This window comes from Scleropages formosus, chromosome 22 (genome assembly GCF_900964775.1).
Source record: "Scleropages formosus chromosome 22, fSclFor1.1, whole genome shotgun sequence".
NCBI classification, from domain to species: domain Eukaryota; kingdom Metazoa; phylum Chordata; class Actinopteri; order Osteoglossiformes; family Osteoglossidae; genus Scleropages; species Scleropages formosus.
In genome coordinates this window covers 18,724,510-18,747,635 of record NC_041827.1, presented here as the reverse complement: position 1 = coordinate 18,747,635, position 23,126 = coordinate 18,724,510, and the positions used below count along the sequence as shown (strand labels likewise).

Sequence of the window (23,126 nt, the reverse complement as noted above, 5' to 3'; positions counted from 1 at the left end):
TACTGATAATTATCTATTAATTTATACATTTGGTCATTTTTACTGAATCACACACACACACACACACACACACACACACACACACACACACACACACACACACACACACATTTTCAGAACCGCTTGTCCCATATGGGGTCACGGGGGAACCGGAGCCTACCCGGCAACACAGGGCATAAGGCCGGAGGGGGAGGGGACACACCCAGGACGGGACACCAGTCCGTCGCAAGGCACCCCAAGCGGGACTTGAACCCCAGACCCACCAGAGAGCAGGACCGTGGTCCAACCCACTGCGCCACCACGCCCCTTTACTGAATCAATTTAAGGCAAATATCTTGCTCATGGGTGCCATAGCAGGAGATGGGCTTCAAACCTGCAACAAGCAAGTGCACAAACAGCAGCTCTAACCATATCAATAAAAATCAAAGCTGAATTTTTCCTAAATAAATGAAGGAAAATGTTGTTTTAGTACGAATCAAAAGGTGGTAACTTTTCATTGCTTATGTTTTTTCAGTCAACTTGTAGATATCACTGCAGCCAGCAGCAAAGTAATGAGGAGAGAGTTTCATGCTGCCTCTGAAACCAATGAAGGAATTCACGTACGTGATCATGAAAGTATGCAATATTGGTCTGGTGAAACAATGAAATACAACCCTCTTCCCTCCTGCAGACAACAGAACGTCCTTGTTGTTTGATTCGACACGGCCAGCAGTCACCATGAGGACCCAGTGTGCCACTGTGGATTTCGTACTCCGCGTACTAAAGGTAACAACATGTGTTTATTAAACTGACGCCCAGCTTTTGAGGGACGTAGCAATGGGGCGCGCAGTGGTTAGAGGTGTTCCCTTAGAATCCGGAGGTCTCCGGTTCAAATGTAAACTAACCTATTTACAGTGATTCACCTATCTATACAGCAAGGAATTTTTTACTGTATCATTTCAGGGCAAGGTTCTTGATCAAGGGTACGACAGCAGGATTTGAACCCAGGACCTAAGGTGGTCAGACAATGGCCATAACACCACACTAGCTGCTCTCCCTTTATAAGAATTTTCTTCTGCTCTGTTCTCCTGTTTCACCCATATGACATTTATTGGTCTGTTGTGGTTTTCAAACTTACATTTATTCATTTATGAGATGCTTTTCTCCGAAGTGATGCCCATCTCAGTGAAAACAAATGTGCTTCTCACCAACGTATGGTGAAACATTCATCCAGACACATGATTTTCAAAGTATAGTCAGTTTGTCTGGCATCACCATTTAAACCTGCATACATTACATGGGTAGCAGCATATCAGTGGACAGTACAACATTGTTAAAAATAGACATTAACATTAAAAATAACATTAGATGAGGAGCAGTAAATAGAATTGATAGGAGATACAAAGGTAATTGCAGGAGATAATGTAATGCAAATTTATGGAGTAGACAGGAGATCAATGAGTATGAAAGATGTGTTTTGAGACCCTTCTTGAATAATGAGAGGGATTCAGCAGCTCTGAGGGACAAAGGGAGCTCATTCCACTGCACTGCAGCCTGAAGTGAGAATCTGCCTTGTTTCAGTTATGGAGTCCCTGTGCGTGGGAGCGTAGCAATCTGACTGGGGAGTAGTCAACTACCAGGTCCTGTAGGCATCGGGAAGCAAATCCGATAATGGTCTTGTAGGCTGTAACTAGTTTTGGACTTAGCTAAAGGAAGCTGATGGAGAGAGATGAGGAGGGAAGACATGGGATTTTTGTAATAATTTTTAATGCATTTATTTGATTCTTAAATGACAGTTGGCGAGTTGTACCCTGGGTCGATAGATCTGAATCTTGCAGCATATGAACTTTATGATTAAAGCTAGTACAGTAATAGGAGGCACAGTGGCGCAGCTGGTTTGGCCAGGTCCTGCTGTCTGGGGGGGGTCTGGGGTTCGAGTCCTGCTTGGGGTGCCTTGCGATGGACTGACATCCCGTCCTGGGTGTGTCCCCTCCCCCTCCAGCCTTGCGCCCTGTGTTGCCAGGTTAGGCTCTGGTTCTCCGCAACCCCGCGCGGGACAAGCGGCTTCAGTCAATGTGTGCATCTGTGTCTGTGTGCTAGTAGAGTAGTGGTTAGAGTTACTGCCTTAAAGGATCTGGGTTTAAATCCTGGTGCCTGCTGTGGCACCCTTGCTCTGCTGCCAATACCCCGATGTATAAAGGGGTGAATAAGTTCATTAAGCAATAAGTCATGTTGGAGACGGTGTCTCAAAAAGAAATTAAACTAACTGTGAGTTTGGTCCTACTTTTTCACATGTAATTCGGTGTGCAGGCAGCCAAAGGATCTGAGTGTGCCACGTCTGTTATTCTGTGCCTGGACTCCTCTTCACACATAACAGGCCTGATCTCCCCTCTCCAAGCAGCACACCTACTCACCACATGCCCCCTGCGACGCCCACGGGTGGCCCATCCACGCAACCCCACCACCTGCTCAGCCACGCTCACAGCACTTCTGCTGCCACTTCACACTTTAATGCATTGATTTCGCCACGAAATCTGCTGTGAGCGGGAGCATCGAAAAACACAGTTCCCCCAAAATTGGTGAACCGGGCCCGATGCGTGAAGAGCTTTACACTATTTAAATTGCCACTGCCTGTGTCTCTGTTTAACCTCACTTTTTATTAAACCCCTTTTAAATTATGAAAGTAAAACAGAAAAAAAAAAAACAGGAAAGGTATAAACGGGGGTTAGCCTAGCGCCCCCTGCTTCCAGGATAGGCTCAGGGCCACGACGACCCAGGCAACCGGACAAGCGGTTAATGACAGTGAAGGAGTGAATGACATGTAAAAAGTATGAATGTAATAACTGAAATATACAATGAAAACCTGGAAATTCAAGTTGTTTATAAAGAGAATGATTAGTTGGAAAAAAAACACAAAATACTACAAAAACCAAGAAATGTTTAATAAACAGAATCATTAGTGGGGAAAAATACACAGTAAATACATTAGCTTGTTTTAAAGAATTGTGAAATTGGAATCAGTTGAAATGTGGTGTTGATACAATGTGTTGACAGCAAAACTGAGATTTCCACGTGGTGAAATGAAAGTGATTACACGCCATCTTGTGGTTTTGCACTTTTTTCTATATTTTAGTTAAAGCATCCGGCTTTGGGTATATACAATTGTGTTATAATAATGTCACATAATAAATCCTGTCATTATATATATAGTTATATAATACTAGATATTACATATGTAATTGATACATTAATAATTATAGTTTGAAAAATAAGGTGTATGTGCAATTATCAAATAAAACTGGAGTGCTAAGGACTTGTTTGGACTAAGAGAATGCACTGATTCCAAATCAGTTTTATGAGCTGAAAAACACTATCTCTTATGTGCAAAGTTCACACAGAAATACTTTATTGGTCCGCATGCGCAATAGGTTAACGTTGGACATGCGTCTACTACATTTGCGTCATGACGCAATCCCTCACGCAGGATACGTTTCTCAAAACGTACGTATATTATGACGCAAAAAAAGTGCGCCGTGCAGGAAGAGTGATTTGTGTGCCACTAGTAAGCGGTTAGCAGTTCAGGTGAGTTTACTCCTGTTAGGTTTAATAGCAACTTGCATAGTCGCCTGCTTTTAAAACTAAATAGGTAATGCGCTGTTTTTCATGGTTACAGTTCTGGTGCTGCAGAATCTCCTTTTCATTTAGTAGGTAGCTAATTAGCTCGTTGCTAACTGTGGTCGGTAGTCAGACAGAGTAAATAAGGACATTCTAATTTTGTACAGATTAAGGCACATTTCAAAAATATTTCTCCTAATAGTTTATTGAATAAATTCCCAGTTAATATAGGAACTATCTCTGAGATTGAGAATTGTACCGGGCCGGTAAATTAAAATATATAATAATAATATTGCTAGTATGGCATGCTCTGTCTGTCTCTGTGAATCAACCCACATATATATACATAACGTACAGAATTAGGTTTTTCCGGGTTGTGGTGCCTGTTCTGAAAACACAAATGAAGTGTAACTGTGTAAGTAGTACACAGAAGAAGAAGCAGGTGATGGAAAAATAATCTATTTTGCTAAACAAAAAATCTCTGATCACTTTTTTTTCCACGACGCAGCCGTGTGACGTTCACTCTTTTGCCTTAGCGGTGAATCGAGAACCATGTACCGGCCCAAGCCCACGTTGAGGGACCGGCAGCACCTCTACAAGCTGATCATCAGCCAGCTGCTATACGACGGCTACACAAACATCGCCAACAGCCTCATCAACGAGGTGAAGCCGCAGAGTGTCGTGTCCCCGTCCGAGCAACTCATGCAACTCGCCAAGATGGGTGAGACGGGCTTTTGTTTGCCTTTTTTTCGCCTTCATGGCTTCGGGTTCCGATGAAAGGTGTCTAGCGGTTTCTAAGAGTTTCGTTTGTAGATGTCACACTTTCACTAATACTTCAACAATCGGACAGTCTAGGTATAAGAACCCAACCCCCCGGTGTGGCGGTGGGCACCCTTTTAGTTTGTTTCGTGAAGTATGGTGGAGCAGTTCCGGTAATTTGAAATGATGAGCATGGGTGTGGCCGACAGGGATGGAGAACGACGACAGCGCGGTGCAGTATGCCATCGGCCGCTCGGACACGGTGGCGCCCGGGACGGGGATTGACTTGGAGTTTGACGCGGATGTGCAGACCATGTCGCCCGAGGCCTCGGAGTACGAGACCTGCTATGTGACCTCGCACAAGGGGCCGTGTCGCGTGGCTACCTACAGCCGCGATGGACAGCTCATTGCCACGGGCTCGGCTGACGCCTCCATCAAAATCCTCGACACGGAGCGCATGCTGGCAAAGAGCGCTATGCCCATCGAGGTGAGGCTGTACCAGAGAGAGATGCACATTGCCATTGGCCTACTAGTACATGATGTCACCGGTGGTGTTTGACCTGAAAATGGTTCTGTTTGTGCAAACAGATCTGAAAAGGAAGCAACGGGTCACACTTGTCCCATCTCTTCACGTATGAAAAGTTGCTTTCCGTTTTTAAAAAACCCAACGCCTGCTCGCCTAGGTGATGATGAACGAGACGGCCCAGCAGAACATGGAGAACCACCCTGTGATCCGAACACTCTACGACCACGTGGATGAGGTCACCTGTCTGGCGTTTCATCCAACTGAGCAGATACTCGCCTCAGGATCTCGGGATTATACCCTCAAACTATTTGACTACTCAAAGCCTTCTGCAAAGCGAGCCTTCAAGCACATACAGGTTAGTAAAAACTAGTGCTGGTGCTCTTTCCCTGTGAGAAGATATTTTTGCCAAAATAATGAGTTCTGCTGTAACATAATAAAAATATATTTCAGTGGGGAAAAATATATATGGATGGGGCAGAGTACATGAAATGCAGTCATTTTCACTAAAAGAAATTTGGCTCACACCCAAAATTAATGAGAACATACTGCAGAAACTACCAAAAATATAATCTATTGGCAAAAAAGATAAAACACATGAAAATAAGGAATATGCAGTTTGACACTTTGGGTCCAAAGGCAGCAGCTCTAACCACTACGCTACCAGCAGTCCCTGGTATAACAATGCAATGAACAAACAGAAGAACACCAAATGAGGCAAAATTTTGTGAGCGTGCTTTGAAAACAATGAAAATTACACCAGAAAAAACTTGCATAACAAAAAGCAAAGTGTCAAACTGCATATTCCTTATTTTTATGTGTAGTACCCTTGAGCAAGGTACTCATCCTAAATTGCTCTAGTAAAAATTACCTAGCTGTATAAATGAGTAAATAATTGTGGGTAAATAAACACTGTAAGTCACTTTTTGGGGGGTGCTAGTTAAATGAGTAAATTTAATGTAAAGTACATCCAAACTGCATTATCAGAACACAGCAGAACTTGCTGTGACTCTTATGGTGACATCATGGGAAATGATGGTGTCTCACAGCTCTTGGCTTGTGGGTTTTGTTGAGTTTGTATCCAGTTCAGTCTGTGTGGTGTTTGCATGGGTTTTCTACAGGTGCTCTGGTTTCCTCACACAGTCCAGAGATGTGTGTTTCAGGTAGACTAGTGAATCTGCCCCAGGCATGTGTGTGTGTGAGTGAGAGAGAGAGATTGCCCTCTGAACTCGTATCCCATCCAGCGTTTACTCCGCCTCGTTCCTTATACTTCCAAGACAGGCTCTGGAACACCATGATCATGCATTAAACAGTTACTGGTATTGGATGGACAGATTAAAATGATTGTTTGCACTGTTACATTATTTTTATGCACAGGAACTTAATGATATTGTTTTTAAAAGGTACCATGACATGATACCTCCCTTTTAGGTTATTTACCTGCTGCCACTTGTTAATTAGGGATATCTTTTCTGTTAATTTATGTGCACTTTGCAGCTATGGTTGTTGCTGCCCCAGTCAAGGTCCTGTAAGTGTGTGTCATGCGCCCCTTCCAGGAGGCAGAAATGTTGCGCTCCATCTCCTTCCACCCATCAGGCGACTTCCTTCTGGTGGGCACACAGCACCCAACCCTCCGCCTGTATGACGTCAACACTTTTCAGTGCTACGTGTCATCCAACCCCCGCGATCAACACACTGACACCATCTCTGGTGTCAGCTACAACCCCAGCGCAAACAGCTACGTCACTTGCAGCAAGGATGGTAGCGTGAAGCTGTGGGACGGCGTGTCCAACCGTTGCGTTGCCACGTTCGAGAAGGCCCACGATGGGGCCGAGGTCTGCTCCGCCGTCTTCTCCAAGAACTCCAAGTACATCCTGTCCAGCGGCAAAGACTCCGTGGCCAAGCTGTGGGAGATCTCCACTGGCCGCACGCTGGTAAAGTATACAGGTGAGTGAGAGGGAGTGCACCTGTCCTTCAGTGTTTTGCACACCCTTCACAGGGTCAGAGTGCTCCGGCTCATCCAAAGGTCAGAGTAAAAGTTACATGGTTTGCCTGCAAGTAAAATTGTGTGTTTTCAATGAGCTGTTGGGATGTAGCTCTTTGGTTTAAGATTTGGACTTAAAGTCAAAATTGCAGTCCCTACTCATACCTCTTGCTGTAGTACTCTTGATCAAGGTACTTACCCTGAATTGATACAGTAACATTACCCTGCTGTATGTGTGGGTAAATAATTTTAAGTAGCTTTTGTTTAAAGCTGAGCAACAAATTGAATAATTGCACTGGCTCTGGCTTTCCCCGCACCCTTTGCATAACCGTATGGTCTCCTCGGCAGGTGCGGGCCTGAGCGGCCGGCAGATGCACCGCACACAAGCCGTGTTCAACCACACGGAGGACTACGTTCTGCTGCCCGACGAGCGCACCATCAGCCTGTGCTGCTGGGACTCGCGTTCTGCCGAACGCAAGAACCTGCTTTCGCTGGGCCACAACAACATCGTGCGCTGCATCGTTCATTCACCCACCAACCCAGGTTTCATGACCTGCAGCGACGACTTCCGGGCCCGATTCTGGTACCGGCGCACCACGACCGACTGAGCTCCACACTGGCCGGCCCCACCCCAACATCACCGCACTCGCATCTGGTGCCCGTCCGTTCCCTCCCCCCCCGTCTTCTGTTGTCTCTCAGGCTGCTGGAATTTCCTGCCAGCACAGCCAGAGGAGAAAATGTGGTTGAGTACCTGCCAGCCCATTTACTGCTTCTTTTCTCCAGGAGTCTGATGGTTCTCCCCCAAGCTGGTAGTAGCTAATAGTCACTGCTGGGTGGTGCTGTTTGGCTGAATGTCACTTTTTTTTTATTTTTATTTTTTAAATTATCCCCCACCCCTCTTATTGTTTGTGGAGGTTGGGGGGAGGAAGCAACCATTGCCTTTGACTTTAACTTGAATGGTACAAAAGCTGATTTCATCATTGTCTTTTGTGCAATTTCCTTTCTTTTGTAATACCCCCGCATAATAAGTTGCAGTTGGGCAGGTTTGAGGTTGTCAGACTTTTTACAGTGCATTTACTGGTGACTGCATGATGTACATTTTTCATTAAACCATTTTCAGGTATAAATCTGTGTCAGTTTTTTTCATTAGTTATTGAATGCTTTGCAGAAGTGTGTGGTGAAAGTTCAGATGGTTCTCCCCGGCACAGTTTCTTCCTCTTGAAGTTGGCCCCCAATAACATTGACAACAAGGGAGATGTTCATCATTTTTCAAAAACTTTTTTTTTCTTCAGTTGGTGCTTATATGAAGTTATCTGTAATTTTCCGACTCGCGGCTTTCTCTGCAGGAGTGCTGCACGACTCGTCGGTGAGTTCGCCGCCTGGCAGCTCACCGTGCAGACTGGTGGGGGCGGTGTTGAGCAAGTGCCCTGCCACCCTTCCACAGAAGCGGTTTTCCCCCCTCGCGTTTTCTCACGTCGCATCTCCATCCTGCAGCAGCACAGGCTGCCCGAGTGGGCATGACATGGCAGCTCTTGCGGTTTGCCCGTACTATCTGTACAAACCATAGCGCAACTTTCATGAAGCCCATGGCCTGGGGGCGGAGCCCCGCGTGGCACTCGTCGCTAACAGGAACAGCGTCTTTTACGGACAGCGCAGTGGTGACTGTGGTCTTTCTGAGTAATGCAACCCACAGGTTGTTTGTTAATTACACACTCCATCTCTGGAAAGTATGACTTTTTTTTTTTTTGGTCTTTTTTTTTTCCCCAGTGCTTCGGCTAAAGCAGGAAAGGATATCACTCTTAGTTTCCCTGGTTTTGAATTAGTGACGACTTCCTAGAAAAATTTCACATTTAAAGGTTTTTTTTTTTTTAAATTGGGGGACTAAAAGTTTCAGTTGATTTTGAGATGATACCCATGCAGGGAAGAAAAAACAGTTCCATAGGGTTTTTCTTTATCTGATCTACCTTTGTGCGGGGTAGGGTATAGTATCGGAGTACAACTGAGGATAAACTAACAGTCATGTGATATCAATCACAGACGAATAGTTACAAATTACTGTTATATAGCACTGTGCATATATTATTACATTTATAGTGGCGTTGCGTCCTGGGTGTGTCCCCCTCCTCCTCTGGTCTTACGCCCTGTGTTGCCGGGTAGGCTCCGGTTCCCCGCGACCCCCTATGGGACAAGCGGTTCAGAAAGTGTGTGTGTGTGTGTGTGTGTGTGTGTATTTATATTTAGCAGACGCTTGTCTGCAGAGCGATGTACATCTCATAGAAAATACAATGCGTACATTACATTACCAGAGAGACAGGCAAACAGCTGATGAAGTACAATTCAGTAATCAGCCATATCAGTCTTATGAGTGGTTTTTATGAATAAATTCTTCACTGATCTCACAGATGTTACTTAAACCAATTGTAACTAATTTAAATTGAGGTGTAATCACTGTCTAAATCACTCTATTAAGGAACTGCCTATGGGGCAGTTCAGTTCCAGGATGACCTGCTGCAGTGTAGGAAGTGAACTCAAAACGCGGGTGCTAACCAGTTACGCATTGGATCCTTGTGATTTCAGATCTCTCTCACATCTTCGGAACTGCTTGTCCCTTACGGGGTCGCAGGGAGCCGGAGCCTACCCGGTAACAGGGCGTAAGGCCGAAGGGGGAGGGGACACACCCAGGACGGGACGCCAGTCTATCGCAAGGCACCCCAAGTGGGACTCGAACCCCAGACCCACCGGAGAGCAGGACCAGGTCCAACCCACTGCGCCACCGTGCCCCCCATTTCAGATCTCATATTTAACATATTGGGGGGGACAATTAGCCCAGTTCAGTGCTGGATTGCTCTGCTGTGTGAAAATTTGCGTTAATTGGTCAAACTTCACCCCTGTTCCTGGATGTCGGAGGACCTCTGTACAGCTGGGACCCCTGCTCTGCCACACCTGGCTCTTTGGATGGATCTGAATCACCTTTCCCATAAGCAAAACAGACGCACGCACACCAGTATCAATACATTTGACAATTTTTTTTTTAAGATATAGATACAAATGGCTCATGAAAGGAAAATGAAATCTAGGTTACAGTTAAAGAGAATGTCATTTATGATACTTATATGGACAGAATAGAGACATGCTTTAACTGAAAACGAGCTGAGAAAATTATTTTCCAGATTGAAGTTTAAAAGAACAGCTAAAAACTAAGGAAAACACCCATTTACTGTGCAGAGCAACAGCTTGTTTCATGGACAGTGTCATTCATAAAGCCGCAACATTTCAAAGACACCTGCGATGATGCCTCATATCATGTGTACATCATGCATAAGGCAGCAGATGTTCAATTTTCTAAAGGAATTGTTAATTAAGCAATTTGTTAATTTAATTTTTTGCAAGATTACAGTTTATTCCATTTCAGGAGCAGAATTTGATGCCCCCCAATTTAGGTACTCCAGGTGATTACCTGGGTTTGACTAATTATAGAATGAGCCATGACCCCCACATAGTCAACAATTCATCCAGAATTCCCTCATCAGCTGCATTGGGATTGCAATCATGGGGAACATGAGCAGTTACAATAGTTTGAATGCACTTGTTGGAAACCTCTTTGAACATATTTCAGCAGGAAACCAGCCTTTTGTTTATCTATCTGCCACTTTTTCCACCGAAGCATTAAGCTACTTACACAGATTTACTCATCTCGGTAATTTTTACTCCATTAGTTCGAGGTAAGTACCTTGTAATACAGCAGGATATGGGATTCAAACCTACAACATTTGAGCCCAACAGCAGCAGCTCTAACCACTGCACCACCTGCTGCTCTGGTTTCAACTCACCTCAGTAAGGAGGATTTCACGCACCACAAGATCACACGCCCAAGAACACACCCGGGCTGAGCGCTGCAACACACATTTCATCAACTCTCAGGAACTGAGAAATGCCTAAAGTAACTTGATTTTTTTTGGAAATGAATGAAATTGAACGTCGGCGAGTCTTCAGGGGAATCCTCACATCGTAATGCAATAGTTTTGGCGGCGTGATGACTTTTCACACGTGAGCGTTTTCCACTGAACTGATGGGGAAGTCTGCACACTTCCCTTCTGCACCTTGTTCTGCAAAAGCCTTGCTTTGTATACCTGGCGTTTTGACCACTACAGCCAAATTTCACCAGGTGTATCAAGCGGCGCATCAAAATAAATATTCATCATGGGGGTGACATAGTGGGGGTGTGGTGGCACAGTGGATTTGACTGGGTCCTGCTCTCCAGGGGGTCTGGGGTTTGAGTCCCGCTTGGGGTGCCTTGCGATGGACCGGTGTCCTGTTCTGGGTGTGTCCCCTCACCCTCCAGCCCTGCGCCCTGCATTGCCAGGTTAGGCTCTGGCTCAACGTGACCCCATTCGGGACGAGCGGTTTCAGACTATGTGTGTGTGACACGGTGGCACAGTGAGTAGTGCTGCTGTCTCACAGTGCCTGGGTGGTGCAAGAGGATGTGGGTTTGATTCCCTGCTCAGTCTGTGTGGAGTTTGCATGTTCTCCCCATGTCTGTGTGGGTTTCCTCTGGGTGCTCTGGTTCCCTCCCACAGTCAAAAGACATGCTGTTCAGGTCCACCCATAATGTGTGAGTGACAGAGAGAGTGTTTGTGTTCCACTGATGTATGGATGAGTGACCCAGTGTAAGTAGTGTATCTAGCAGTGTAAGTCACCTTGGTGAATAAGACATAGAGTTTATTGGAAGTTGCCTTGGAGAAAAGCTTCTGCTAAGTAAATTTAAGTATCATCATTGGTAACTTTCTCCAATTCAAGGTACCAGTGGTCCAGAGTCTTTCCTGGAAGTACAGGGGCATGAAGCAGGGTAAACCCAGGACAGTCCCTCACAGATCATTCATACACAGTAATTTAGAGTCATCAGTTCACCTGAAACATGTGGACTGTCGGGGGGGAGAGAACATGCAAACTCCACACAAACGGAGCTGGATTTGAACCCACATCCAAACCTGCATCCCAGGACATATGAGGCACCAGCATTACCTACTGTGCCACCTCAAAATAAACATTCCTCCCACTAGGAGCAGCCTGGCTCATAAACTTTCTGTCCCAGCAATGGCAGTAATCAATAATCAATACATGAGCAATACATCAATAACCTGCTAGGTCTCAATCTGGAGGTCCCTCGCAGAGCACCACTTTTCTCTGCAGCAGATGCCAGGAACGAGGGAGCAAAGACCCAAAGTCCCACTGTGCACCCAAGGTCTGTGTGCTGCCGGTCAGCTTGGCGCAATACACGCCTACGTAATAAAAAATAATAATCATTTTGCAATTATCACAGCTGCAGATTCTACTTGATGATGTGAGCAGAGCCGCCTCCACGTCTTCCATTATCTGACGGAATCTTAGTATGTTTACAGCCACCTGCTCATTTATCAGGAACACGGGTTCAGATGCTGTTCTCAGAAGAAGACGCGGACACAGCGACCGGGTGGATGTTGCGTCGACGTCCAGCAGGTCAGCGGGGTGATGAAAGCGGAAAGCCCTACTGTCTAAGGGGAATTTCTTTGCAAGCTTCTTTACTGGGCTTGTCTGTTAATTTTTGTCAAGAAAATGTGTTTATTTAATTGAAATGTAAGCCATTCTCAACGAAGGACACCAGGTGGTGCAGCGGTTGGAGCTTTTGCCACGAAACAGAAAGACGCAGGTTCCATCCACCTGTCCTTGATCGAGGTACTTACCCTCAACTGGCAGTAAAAATTACCTACCTGTATAAATGTGTAAATTATGATAAGCAGCTCAATACTGTAATTTGCTTTGCTACATGGTGGCGCAGTGGGTCTGGGGTTCGAGTCCCGCTTGGGGTGCCTTGCGACGGACTGGCGTCCCGTCCTGGGTGTGTCCCCTCCCCCTCCGGCCTTACGCCCTGAGTTGCCAGGTTAGGCTCTGGCTCCCCGCGACCCCAAATGGGACAAGCGGTTCAGAAAATGTGTGTGTGTGTGTGTGAGACTCGGCTATTTCTGTTGCAATATCAGACTTGGATACGTGGTGTCACCGAACAGACTGAAAGCCGAAGTAACATCATACAAAAGTACCGCCGTGCATCACTTTGGAGAAACTTAAATAAAGAAAGGACTTCTGAATAAATTTAAAAAAAAAATGTGTAAGGCGGAGGTGGTTTCCAGAAAAATGAAGCAGATATTTTTCTGACTACACTACTAGTCTTTTTTTTTTTTTTCTCAAAATCTCTTATTTGTTACACTGATAGCAAAATTTTATCTCGGTAGCGCAGCTTTCGCTGAAGAGATTAAGGCCAGTCTGGGCGGGGGGGGCAGGACGGTCACTGACGGTCACTGACGGTCACTGCCCCCCACGACCCCCCACCCCCGGCTCCTGAGTCCTGCTTCTCCGTGTTGCCCTGGCAACGACGAGCGGGGCCCCGAGAATCCGGCCTTCTGAACGATCCAGCGAAGGAAACCAGGCGGGAGCTGCTGCTGCTGCTGCTGCTCTGGAGGAGGAAGCAGATGGAGAAGAGAGCCAGACGAAGGGTGATTTTCGGGACCCCCCACCCCGCTGAGCCAGACGGGGCGGAGAAGAAGGTGAGCAGCGTTACTTCTGCTTTTCTCCAAACTGAGCGCCAATATAAACTTTGCAGCCTCTCGCAGAAAAATGTGAATCGCTGCAGGCAGCGAGAGAGAGAGAGAGCGAGAGAGAGAGAGAGTTGGGGGCGGGGCTAACTGCTGCAGCCGGCCAATAGCGATGCCTGGAGGCCTCGCTGCGAAAATGACGTCGCCTCGTCACGAATTCCCCGGCGTTCGCCCCGCCCCCTCTTGTAAAGCGCCGGACTCGCAGCGGCGGACCCACACGAGAAGTGCGTGGGAGCGGAGAGCGGACGTACCGCACACACCGCGCGCGCTGCTCCTGCTCATGGCACGGGGCGCAGGACCCCACTGAAGAAGCGGACCCTTTCTCTGCAGACACTGTGGCTTCCTGACGGCTAACAAATGGAGGTGAGTTCCAGACCCTCCCCGGCAACCGTGAGTCGAGCGCGCGGCGCGTTTCAGGTTAAAACCCGGCTTCTGCTGTTGTGGTGAGTTAAAGAGCGTCTCCATGGCAACGGCGATTGAAAGAGTTTTGTGAAAACGCTCCTTCCACCTTGTCTCTCCTCACTCTGCTCTGCTGCCCTGTCTGTCTGTGAGATGTGTCGAGGGACTCGACCACCAAGTGCTGAGGTCGCTCCCAGAGCCGCCGTGTCGGCGACCCCCCCTTGCCCCCCCCCAACCCCCACTGTGAAATGCGATAGGCCTCCTTCCCAAAGGAGATGCCTGAGAACGGGACCCCGCGGGGCTCATTAACATGAGCTTGTGGGAAAACTGTGAAAGGAGGGGGGGTTGACAAGCCGTGGGAGTCCTCACAGGGACAGGCGGGTGAGATCAAACCATTGATGGGACCAGGGAAGGGTTTCTTTGACTCTCTGGTCAACAGGTTGGGTTAGGGTTGAGGTTGGGTCATCGACAGTGGTCCTCTTCATCTTTGTCTGCTAAGAAGTGGAGGGACAGCTGGTAGTGTAGTGGTCAGAGCTGCTGCCTTTGGACCCAAAGGTCCCAGGTTTGAATCTCACCTCTGGCTGTAGTACTAGAGCAGGGTATTTACCCTAAAATTGCTCCATTAAAATTACCCAGCTGTATGTGTAAGTAATTGCAAGTTGCTTAATGTAATGTGGAAATGTCACAGCATGATGGGAGCCCCCACGTCACTGCCCCACAGGCGTTGTCCCCAAGTCCACTGCTGGTCTGAGGTCCTTCTCTTCACCCTGTGCCACCTGGTCAGTAGGTTTCAGACTAACACTAAACTGAGAAAATGCACCAGAGGCGTTTAAGGTGCAGATCCTTGTGGACGTCCGTTGGGCTCGGCCCAACGCTGGGGGTCCCGAGACCCACTCGGTCGTCATGCCACGCAGCACAGGCCAACGATGGGGAAACATGTCCTTAGGAGCGGTGGCGGAACCCATCGTGTCCTGTGTTTTCTACCACTCATAGAGTGTGTTGAGTTGCGTCCCCCCACCAGTGTTCAGGTGAGTGTGATGTGCCCCCCCTGGTATTTGGTGTACAGCACCAGCGAACAGTGTGAGTCCACCTGGGCAACACCTGTATGGGAGGGGCTGGACAGGAGAAGGAGAGCAAAGCTGGGAACTGCTGCAGATGAGCTGGGAGGACGTGGGGAAGTAGGTGGTGCAGTGGTTAGAGCTGCCAGCTTGTACTGGAACAAATAGCGTTTGAATCCCACCTCCTGATTGATCAAGCTACTTACTCTAAATTTTTACAGTAAAAATTACCCAGTTGTATAAATGGGTGAATCACTGTAATTACCTTAACACTAAATTGCTTTGGTGAAAAGTGTCAGATAAACGACTAAAAGTGAACGTTGGCCAATTTCCTACACTTATTCCTCAGCGGACAGTCTGCTCCAATGTGACATACTTCTCAGAGTAAACAGCCGACGGATGAAGAGTTGTAGACACAGACACACACGACTGTTGAGCACATCGCACCAGTTGCTGGGTATAGAACTGATGAGGTGGTGTAAGGGGTCTTCACGAAGCAGTTGGGAGATCAGGAGAGAAGTGGGTCTGAAAGAGATGAGTTTGAGACCCTTCTTGAATGTTGGCAGGGATTCAGCAGCTCTGAGGGGCCATCAGTGTTATTACAACAGTTCGAGATGACGGTCGTACCGAGTACAGGGTTGTGTGAACCGTCCCCTCTGTCGTTGGTGCATTTGTGACACGGCGGAGGCAGCAAGGGGAGGGTCGGGTCCGGGAAAGCAATTCTCCCCTCCTTGCAACTTGGGCACTTCTTGGGAATCCCTGGGACCCCCGGAGCCCTGGAGCAGCGGCTCTTCTAATCCACCCTGGAGAAAATGGAACAGAAACATGCGATAAGGAAGCAGATGTTTAAATAAAAATTCCCCTACTGTATAAATGGGAAAATCAGTGTAAACAGCTTTCTGTAGAAACCTTACACCAAAAGTCACTTCGGAGGAGAGAATCGCATAAGTAAATCAATAATTACAATTTTGCAGAAGGATGTCAGATTTGATAATATTAGACGATTAGTAAGTGTTTTGAGCTGCGGGTTTGAATCCCACTTCCTGCTGTAGTACCACTGATCAGGATTCTTACCCTGAACCGGTACAGTGAAAGTTACCGTGCTGTATAAATGGGTAAATCACTGTACCTTAACAGTGTAAGTCGCTTTTGGGGGAAGAAAAAAAAACATCAGCTAATAGAGTAAATGTAATATTTGCACTTCAGAGCAGATGGTGTTTGGCAGCCGGGGGGGGCACATGGAATCAACAGTAGCTACAGTGGCACGGAAAGCCAACATGGCCCAAGTGGCCTCCCCTCGAACCCCTTTCCACCAGCCCTCTCTCACATACCCCAACGTGAGCCTGCGGTGCCATTCCCCGCTAAACCATGGTATTTGCTTTATGCTCCCCCCCCCGAAGAAGAAAAGGTGGCAGGTTGGCGACACGGCGGTGGGAAAACACGCTGCGGCCACCGCAACCCGCTGTCCAGACCGTTTCCAGCTGTGACATAGTGCCCCGGGGGATCATGGGTAGGGAAGTGTGCCGAGCCATGTGGTGGGGGCCGGCAGAGAAAAAGCAGAAGATGCAGCGGCCAGGAAGTGGCTGTTGAATAAACGCAGAGATAAGTGGCAAGGCTTCGCGAGCACCTCCTGCAGATAAGACCCTACGAGTGTGCGTCTGTCTGTTCGGAACAGCGGCATTTTGCACGATCCTGCTCCTTTGAAAGGAATGTACTGAACCATAATTTCCAGAATTCCGCTAGTTAATGTTAATGGACATCATTTGGATTCAAGCATCAGCTTTAAAATCTACTCATCTGCTTTGTAAATCCAGCCAAATACTATGGTAGCACAGTGTGAAATTAATTTTAGGCTCTGATCTTCCGTGCTGTTTGTATAGACTGCGCAATTACCATAATTTTAAAAAATATTATAACCGTAGACAGCCTTTCACAACAAAAAATGTTTCATAGCCTTTATAGAGTTAATATTTCAAACGTCGTCATGTTTCCCGCACCCTTGATCAAGGCAATTACCTTGAATTGATACAGTAAAAACAACGCTGATCTGTAAATGGGACACTTTGGGGGGAAAAGTGTCTCCGAAAGGAACATAAAAATGTGAGAAAGACATTAGCCAAGGAGTATTAATCTTTATACTTCAAGACACACAGTTGCCTACACCACCACAGTCATATATCACAGTATTTGCATAATATAATATAATTCTGTGATGCATCTCCAGCTACAGTCATGAAGATTCCACTGCAAAGTGTGTGTTTTTGCCTCCATTTGAAATGACTGGTTTTCTCGCAACACACACACACACACACACACACTTGATTCATCTGTTCCTGTAACTTTCCCACCGCTGAAGCAAAAAACCCACATCTTCCCGACTTATGGGGGCGGGGAACCCGGACTGGGGTCACGACCCAGAGCACCCATCTTCCTGTTTGTCTTCTTTAGATCGGCGCTCAGTCCAGATTTGGAACACAGCTCATATCACGAACCTATCGCGCACCCCAAGGTATCCATCCCAGAATGCTTAACTGCATTTTTCTCCAAAGCTACTTACACTGATTTAGTGTAATTTTTACTGTATCGCTTCAGGGTAAGTAATCTCGATCAAGGGTACTGCAGCGGAAGGTGGGATTCGAACCGGGTCCTGCAAATGCAACATTACACTTCCCAGGGTAGGAAATAGCATACTGGTCAAAATGACCCATTTAAAGTCCGAAGGCGCTGGGTTCAAATCCCACTCCTGCTATAGTACCCATTTAAATTTACCTGAACTGGCCCAGTAAAAATTACCCTGCAGTATAAATGAGAAGATGATTGCGAATATGCATTGGATCAAAATGTCAACTAAATGAGATGTAAATGTGGTGCAGCAGTTCTGACCACAAAAGCCTTTGATCTCCCCCCCCCTCCCTCCCAGTGAGGTATTTAAGGGAAGGGATGGATTTTTTTTTTCTTTAAAACTTCCTCTTAGAGCTCTGTTTGACACCTCTGATGGCGAGAAGGTCTGATGTTTCCACATTTTGCCATTGGTTATCGGGTGTGGGGGCGTGGAGGTGGGAGAAATTAATTTAAAAAAAAAAAAAAGAAAGAAAAAACAGAAGTAACACTGGCAGTGCTGGGGGTGCTTTGCGCAATTTCTGCTTTATGCAGCACTCGAGTTGCCCCAATCATCTTAACTGCAGTGTCCTTCTATACACACACACACACACACACACACACACACACACACACACACACACAGAGAGAGAGAGAGAGCAATCGTATGGGAAACTCTTGCGTTTTGCTTTGCAGGTCAACTTCCTGTTAAGGACCCCGAGGCCCCAGCGAGGAATGAGTTCCGTGTCTCTCTGTCCACCGCTGATCCTCTTTAAATATTTACTGCTGCTCGCTCGGCTCGTCCCGTGTGAAAGTATGACACGCATGCGGCTGCGCGGCTCGCTGTCTCCCCTCCTCTCCTCCGCCTGGGAACTGGGGCTCAGCGTCTCCTTCCTGTCATGATCCCGCAGGTTTTAGGCTCTGACACCACTTTGTTTTAGCTCTCAATCTGCTGTCTTTTAGGCTCTGACGGTGCGTAGAAAGTATGCTGATGTGTTTTCAAACGCGCATTCACACGTGCGTCAGACTTCCCGGTCCTGCTCTTTCTTTGGGAGGCCCTAGGGGTCAGAGGGCAAAGGGTCAAAGTGATCTGGAACGGAGGGGTCCTGACCCCCGCTGCACCCGACCCTCTGAACTTAGCAACAAGGATATGCAGTGTTTCTGTCTATTTATGGGACACGTTTCACCAAAATGACTTTGCGTTAAGCGCTCATGCTGATTTAGCCATTTACACACACATAATTTGTACTGTATCAGTTTAGGGTAAGAGCCTTAAGCAAGGACACTAGAGCAGGAGGTGAAATTTGAACCCCTTTCCCATCAAGCTCTAACCACAGCATTTGAATGAAAATCACTGTAGTTCACTGTGAATATAGCACTGATGGAGCACTGAGTTTGACGAGTGCAGCTTCATCATGTGGTTGCCCAGCCCCCCATGGTGCTGAGGGGGAAACACACCTGTGGGTCAACTGAGAGGGGATGGATGACGGCACCCAGTCGGGTGTGTGTGGGTGTGTGTGTGTGTGTGTGTGTGTGTGTGTGTGTGTGTGTGTGTGTGTGTGTGTCCTGACCTTGCTGGTAAATTTTGAAGACAATGAACCCCGTAAAAGAGACCTCATTTGGATGCCCCTACAAAGTAACCCAGCTGTATAAAAGGGTAAATCAGTGTAAGCAGCTCAGTGTACAAACAGATGAATTAATAATGAGTGTAATAACTTGTAAGTAAAAAGGTAAAATATGTTTTTTTTTTAAATAAAAAGTCTAAATTTTTAAGTATCAGTTGCATAGGTTTTTTTTTTCGGTTAAGATCAGGGCTCGTCCCCCTGTCATTTATTTTGCAGAGATCAATGTATAAACACGTGTGTGTGTGTGTGTGTGTGTGTGTGTGTGTGTGTCTTTCAGCGCTTACAGCAGACCGAGCAAAGGGGGAGAGACAGCTGCTCTAAAAGCAACTGTCAGAGGCTGATGTGCTCAAGCAGGAGGAGCTCCATGGGCTCACAGCTGAGGCTGCTGTCTTTTCTCTCTCTCTCTCTCACACACACACACACAAGCACGCACGCACACCGCGTGTGTGTGTGTAAGAGGCAGTCACGGACACAGAAATGAACGTAAATATAGCCCTCCATCCCACCCAATATGTACCCTGTCCAGCCAGGTGCCCCATGCCTCCGCGATGAGCTCAGCGTTGCTGTTAACCTGCATAGAACATATGCTTATGTTATTGCACGTGACTATATTTTCAATATATTCATCAAAATATATATATCAAAGTTCCCCCCCCCCCCCCCCCCCCTCTCTTTTGGTTCCCCTGTTTCTGTTATTATCTGGTGGACTTTCTACACACCAGAATGACCTCAACATCCTTCCGCCTCCCCTGCTGCGCGCAGCGCGTGGAGAACTCGGCCCCCTCCCGGCGTACGACTCGGCAGGAGGGTGAGCAACGGGTGCTAGAAAGCGCACAAAGTGCAACACCCTCTGCAACCCCCCCAGAGCAGTTCGTGTGCCGCTGTTCCGAAATGAATGAGCTCATTAAAATAGCGCACCCTCTGCTTAGCCCAGCCAGAACCGCCCGACCGCAGCTCGCTGTGGGGCTCGATGATAACGAAAAATTACTCTCATAAATTAGATATTTATTAAATTACTACACACACACACACACACACACACATTTTCAGAACCGCTTGTCCCTTACGGGGTCACGGGGAACCGGAGCCTACCCGGCAACACAGGGCGCCAGTCCGTCTCAAGGCACCCCAAGCGGGACTCGAACCCCAGACCCACCGGAGAGTAGGACTGCAGTCCAACCTACTGCGCCACCGCACCCCCCTGCCCAGTTAAAACAATTCATATCAATTTCCATGTGAGTGTCAGTCTCAACCACAGATACTTTTGTATATAATGATTAATAAATTCTGGAGTCTTTTACATGCACAGTATACTTAAATATACTGTATGGTAGTAACAATTAAAGGCAGAAAAAGAGAAAGGTTAGTTTTGCTCATCACCTTGGGTGGTTTGTAGGCCACCAACAACGGTTTGCCAAAGACTTTGATCCTATCGAAAAAAGAAAATCAACTAGTAATACATTATTCATATTTTTTTTTTTTAATTCGCTTTTATATTTGCGGGTTTACCAGCCCAACTTCATCTGGTTGACTGCACTGCCTGGTGCTCTAACCTTCCACCTCCTTGTTATTAATACATCTGACATATCTGGTAATGATACCTCACTCCAGGGGTATCAAACTCATTTCATACTGCAGGGTAAATAGGCCACGTGGTGCCTTGCTGTGGGCTGCTTTCGCACATCATATTTCTACAACAGCTAAGACATAAAATAGCAGGCTGCATAAGCAGAATATCCTACGAGTTTCAGGTTATTAGGGCCGTACTTCTCAATACTCCTATATTTCTGTATATGGATCCAAAATCCATTTTCTTGGGCTTTTTGTTTGATTCTGCCGCACTAATATTTGTGAAGAATAAGCAATTAGCGAGCGGATGTGAATTAACGGGTGGAGTAACAAGTACGTTTATTAATGTACGTTTATCCGTTTAGCAGATGTTTCTCTCCAAAGCGATGTGCATCTCGGCGATCGATCCAAAAAGTCCATTGCATCAACAGGGCAGATTTGATTCAGACTCGTGATTCTTGAACACGGCCAATCTGCCACAGACCACCGTGTAAACCAGCGTACGTTACATGAGGAACTGTGCGCGCACACAGACTGAAACCGCTTATCCCAAGCGGGGTTCCACCAAATCGTTGCCTAACCCGGCGACGCAGGGCGTAAGGCTGGAAGGGGAGGGGACGCACCCAGGACGGGACGCCAGTCCATCGCAAGGCATGTATATGTGTTTATCAAGCGAATGGGAGATCATGGAGAAGTGAGTCAAAAAGTTGTTTTGAGGCCCTGGAATGTTGAGAGATTCAGCAGTCGTAAGTGAACGAGGGATGTTATTGCACCACGTCGGAGCTAGAACCGATAACCTTTGCGCTTTTTATTTTGGGCCTGTTGTGAGTTGGATCACCAAGTGGTCAGAGGTGGAGGAGAGTAGCAGTCTGGTTGGGGTGTAGTGAGTCATCAGGTTTCGGACATATCGTGGAGTGGATCCATTGATGGTGTTGTACGCCATAACCAGAGTCTTAAATTTGATGTGGGCAGCTACAGGATGCCAGTGGAGAAAGAGGATGGCATGGGATACATGGGAACGCTTTGGTTGGTCAAGCACAACTTGTGCAGCAGCTTTCTGTATCCGTTGGAGAGGTTTGATGTCAGAGGCTGGAAGACCAGAGAGGAGAGAGGTGCAGCAGTCTGGTTGGGAGATCGCCACAGCCCGGACCAGAAGTTGCGTAGAGTTTCTTCTAAGATAAGGGTAGATCTTGTGAATGTTTTCAGGATAAATCTGCAGGACTGGATTCTGGCTTTAACATGTTAATAGAAAGGGATATTTGACTTAATTATTACTCCCAGGCTCTCTTATCTGATAAAGTAGGTGAAATAAGAGTTGTACAGTTTGATGGAGTTCTCGACAGGAGGATGGACCAGCTGGGAGTGAAGGAGAGGTTGAGTTGTAGGTGGTGATCAGACATCCATCTCCGAGAGGCAGGCGGCGATGTGCGAAGAAATGCAGTATCTGTAGCTCCAGGCAGAAAGGAGAGGGAGAGCTGGGTATCATTGCAGTAGCAGTGGTAGAAGAATCCTTCGGAGGAGATAAGGTTGAGGGAAGAGGTGTAAATGGAGAAGGGTAGGGTGCCCAGTACTGAACCCTGAAGAACACCAGTTGAGAGAGGCTGAGAGGATGACCGGGAGCCCCGCTAGACCACTTGGTCAGATCTGTTGGCAGGTAGGACTCCAATCATTTCAGTGCTGGTCCTCAGATGCCAAGCTGGCCAAGACAAGAGAGTAGAATCCGGTTGCAGACAGTGTCAAATGCAGCAGACGGGTCGAGGAGGATAAGGACCGAGGAGAGGGAGGCTGTCGTAGCTGACTGGAGCGCGTCTGATACTGCAAGGAGGGCAGTTTCGGTGGAATGTCTGACTTTGAATCCAGACTGATAACCCTCAATGGGATCATTCTGGGCGAAGAATGTAGATAATTGATCACAAGTGGCTCGTTCCAGAGTTTTTTTTTTTTTTTGGCAGAAAAGAGAGGAGAGAGACTGGCCTGTAGTTCTGGACTCATAGATCTATAAAGGGAGGAGAGTTCTGGACTTCTGGATCCATAGAGGGCTTCTTTTACAGCGGTGAGATTTGAGGGTAGTTTTGAGGGCAGATGGGAAGCAACCAGAGGAGAAGCAGGAGTTGATGATGTTGGAGATAAACGAGGTGCGTTGGAGGGAAATGTCTTGTAGGAGAGATGAAGGGATGGGATCGAGGAAGCAGGTGGTGGCTCTGCGTGGCAACGGGAGTTTGGAGATTTTACATTCTGACGTGGGTTGAAATGCGGAGAATGAGACTTCGCAGGAAGGGCAGAGCGGGGAGGAGAAGGTGGTGAAGAGTCTGTGTGGATTGTTGAATAAGACTAGTTTGTTGCGCAAGAACGTCGTTTTAGTCAAGGAAACAATGAGTAATAAAGGCAAAA

The 23,126-nt window shown here is 47.1% G+C and overlaps 1 protein-coding gene across 2 annotated transcripts; it reads left to right on the top strand.

Annotated features, from left to right (window-relative positions):
• Positions 1-3,482: 3,482 nt before the first annotated feature.
• cstf1 (cleavage stimulation factor, 3' pre-RNA, subunit 1) lies at positions 3,483-7,987 on the top strand. Of its 2 annotated transcripts, none has more exons than XM_018734060.2 (6): positions 3,483-3,561; positions 4,131-4,315; positions 4,563-4,840; positions 5,037-5,234; positions 6,433-6,823; positions 7,209-7,987. In XM_018734060.2, exons 2-6 carry the CDS (start codon positions 4,147-4,149, stop codon positions 7,466-7,468), a joined length of 1,296 nt encoding a protein of 431 aa, XP_018589576.1. In that variant the 5' UTR covers positions 3,483-3,561; positions 4,131-4,146; the 3' UTR covers positions 7,469-7,987. The 2 variants fall into 2 exon arrangements, with proteins under 2 accessions (XP_018589576.1, XP_018589575.1); XM_018734059.2 differs by having other exon boundaries at positions 3,489-3,561; positions 4,103-4,315.
• Positions 7,988-23,126: the final 15,139 nt, after the last annotated feature.

What these genes read in the sequence shown, in the direction of transcription:
- cstf1 (XM_018734060.2), top strand. Translation starts at nt 4,147, where the DNA reads ATGTACCGGCCCAAGCCCACGTTGAGGGACCGGCAGCACCTCTACAAG. An exon ending in CATGCAACTCGCCAAGATGG is followed by an intron (nt 4,316 to 4,562) that starts GTGAGACGGGCT and finishes TGTGGCCGACAG; the next exon opens with GGATGGAGAACGACGACAGC. An exon ending in CACGCTGGTAAAGTATACAG is followed by an intron (nt 6,824 to 7,208) that starts GTGAGTGAGAGG and finishes TCTCCTCGGCAG; the next exon opens with GTGCGGGCCTGAGCGGCCGG.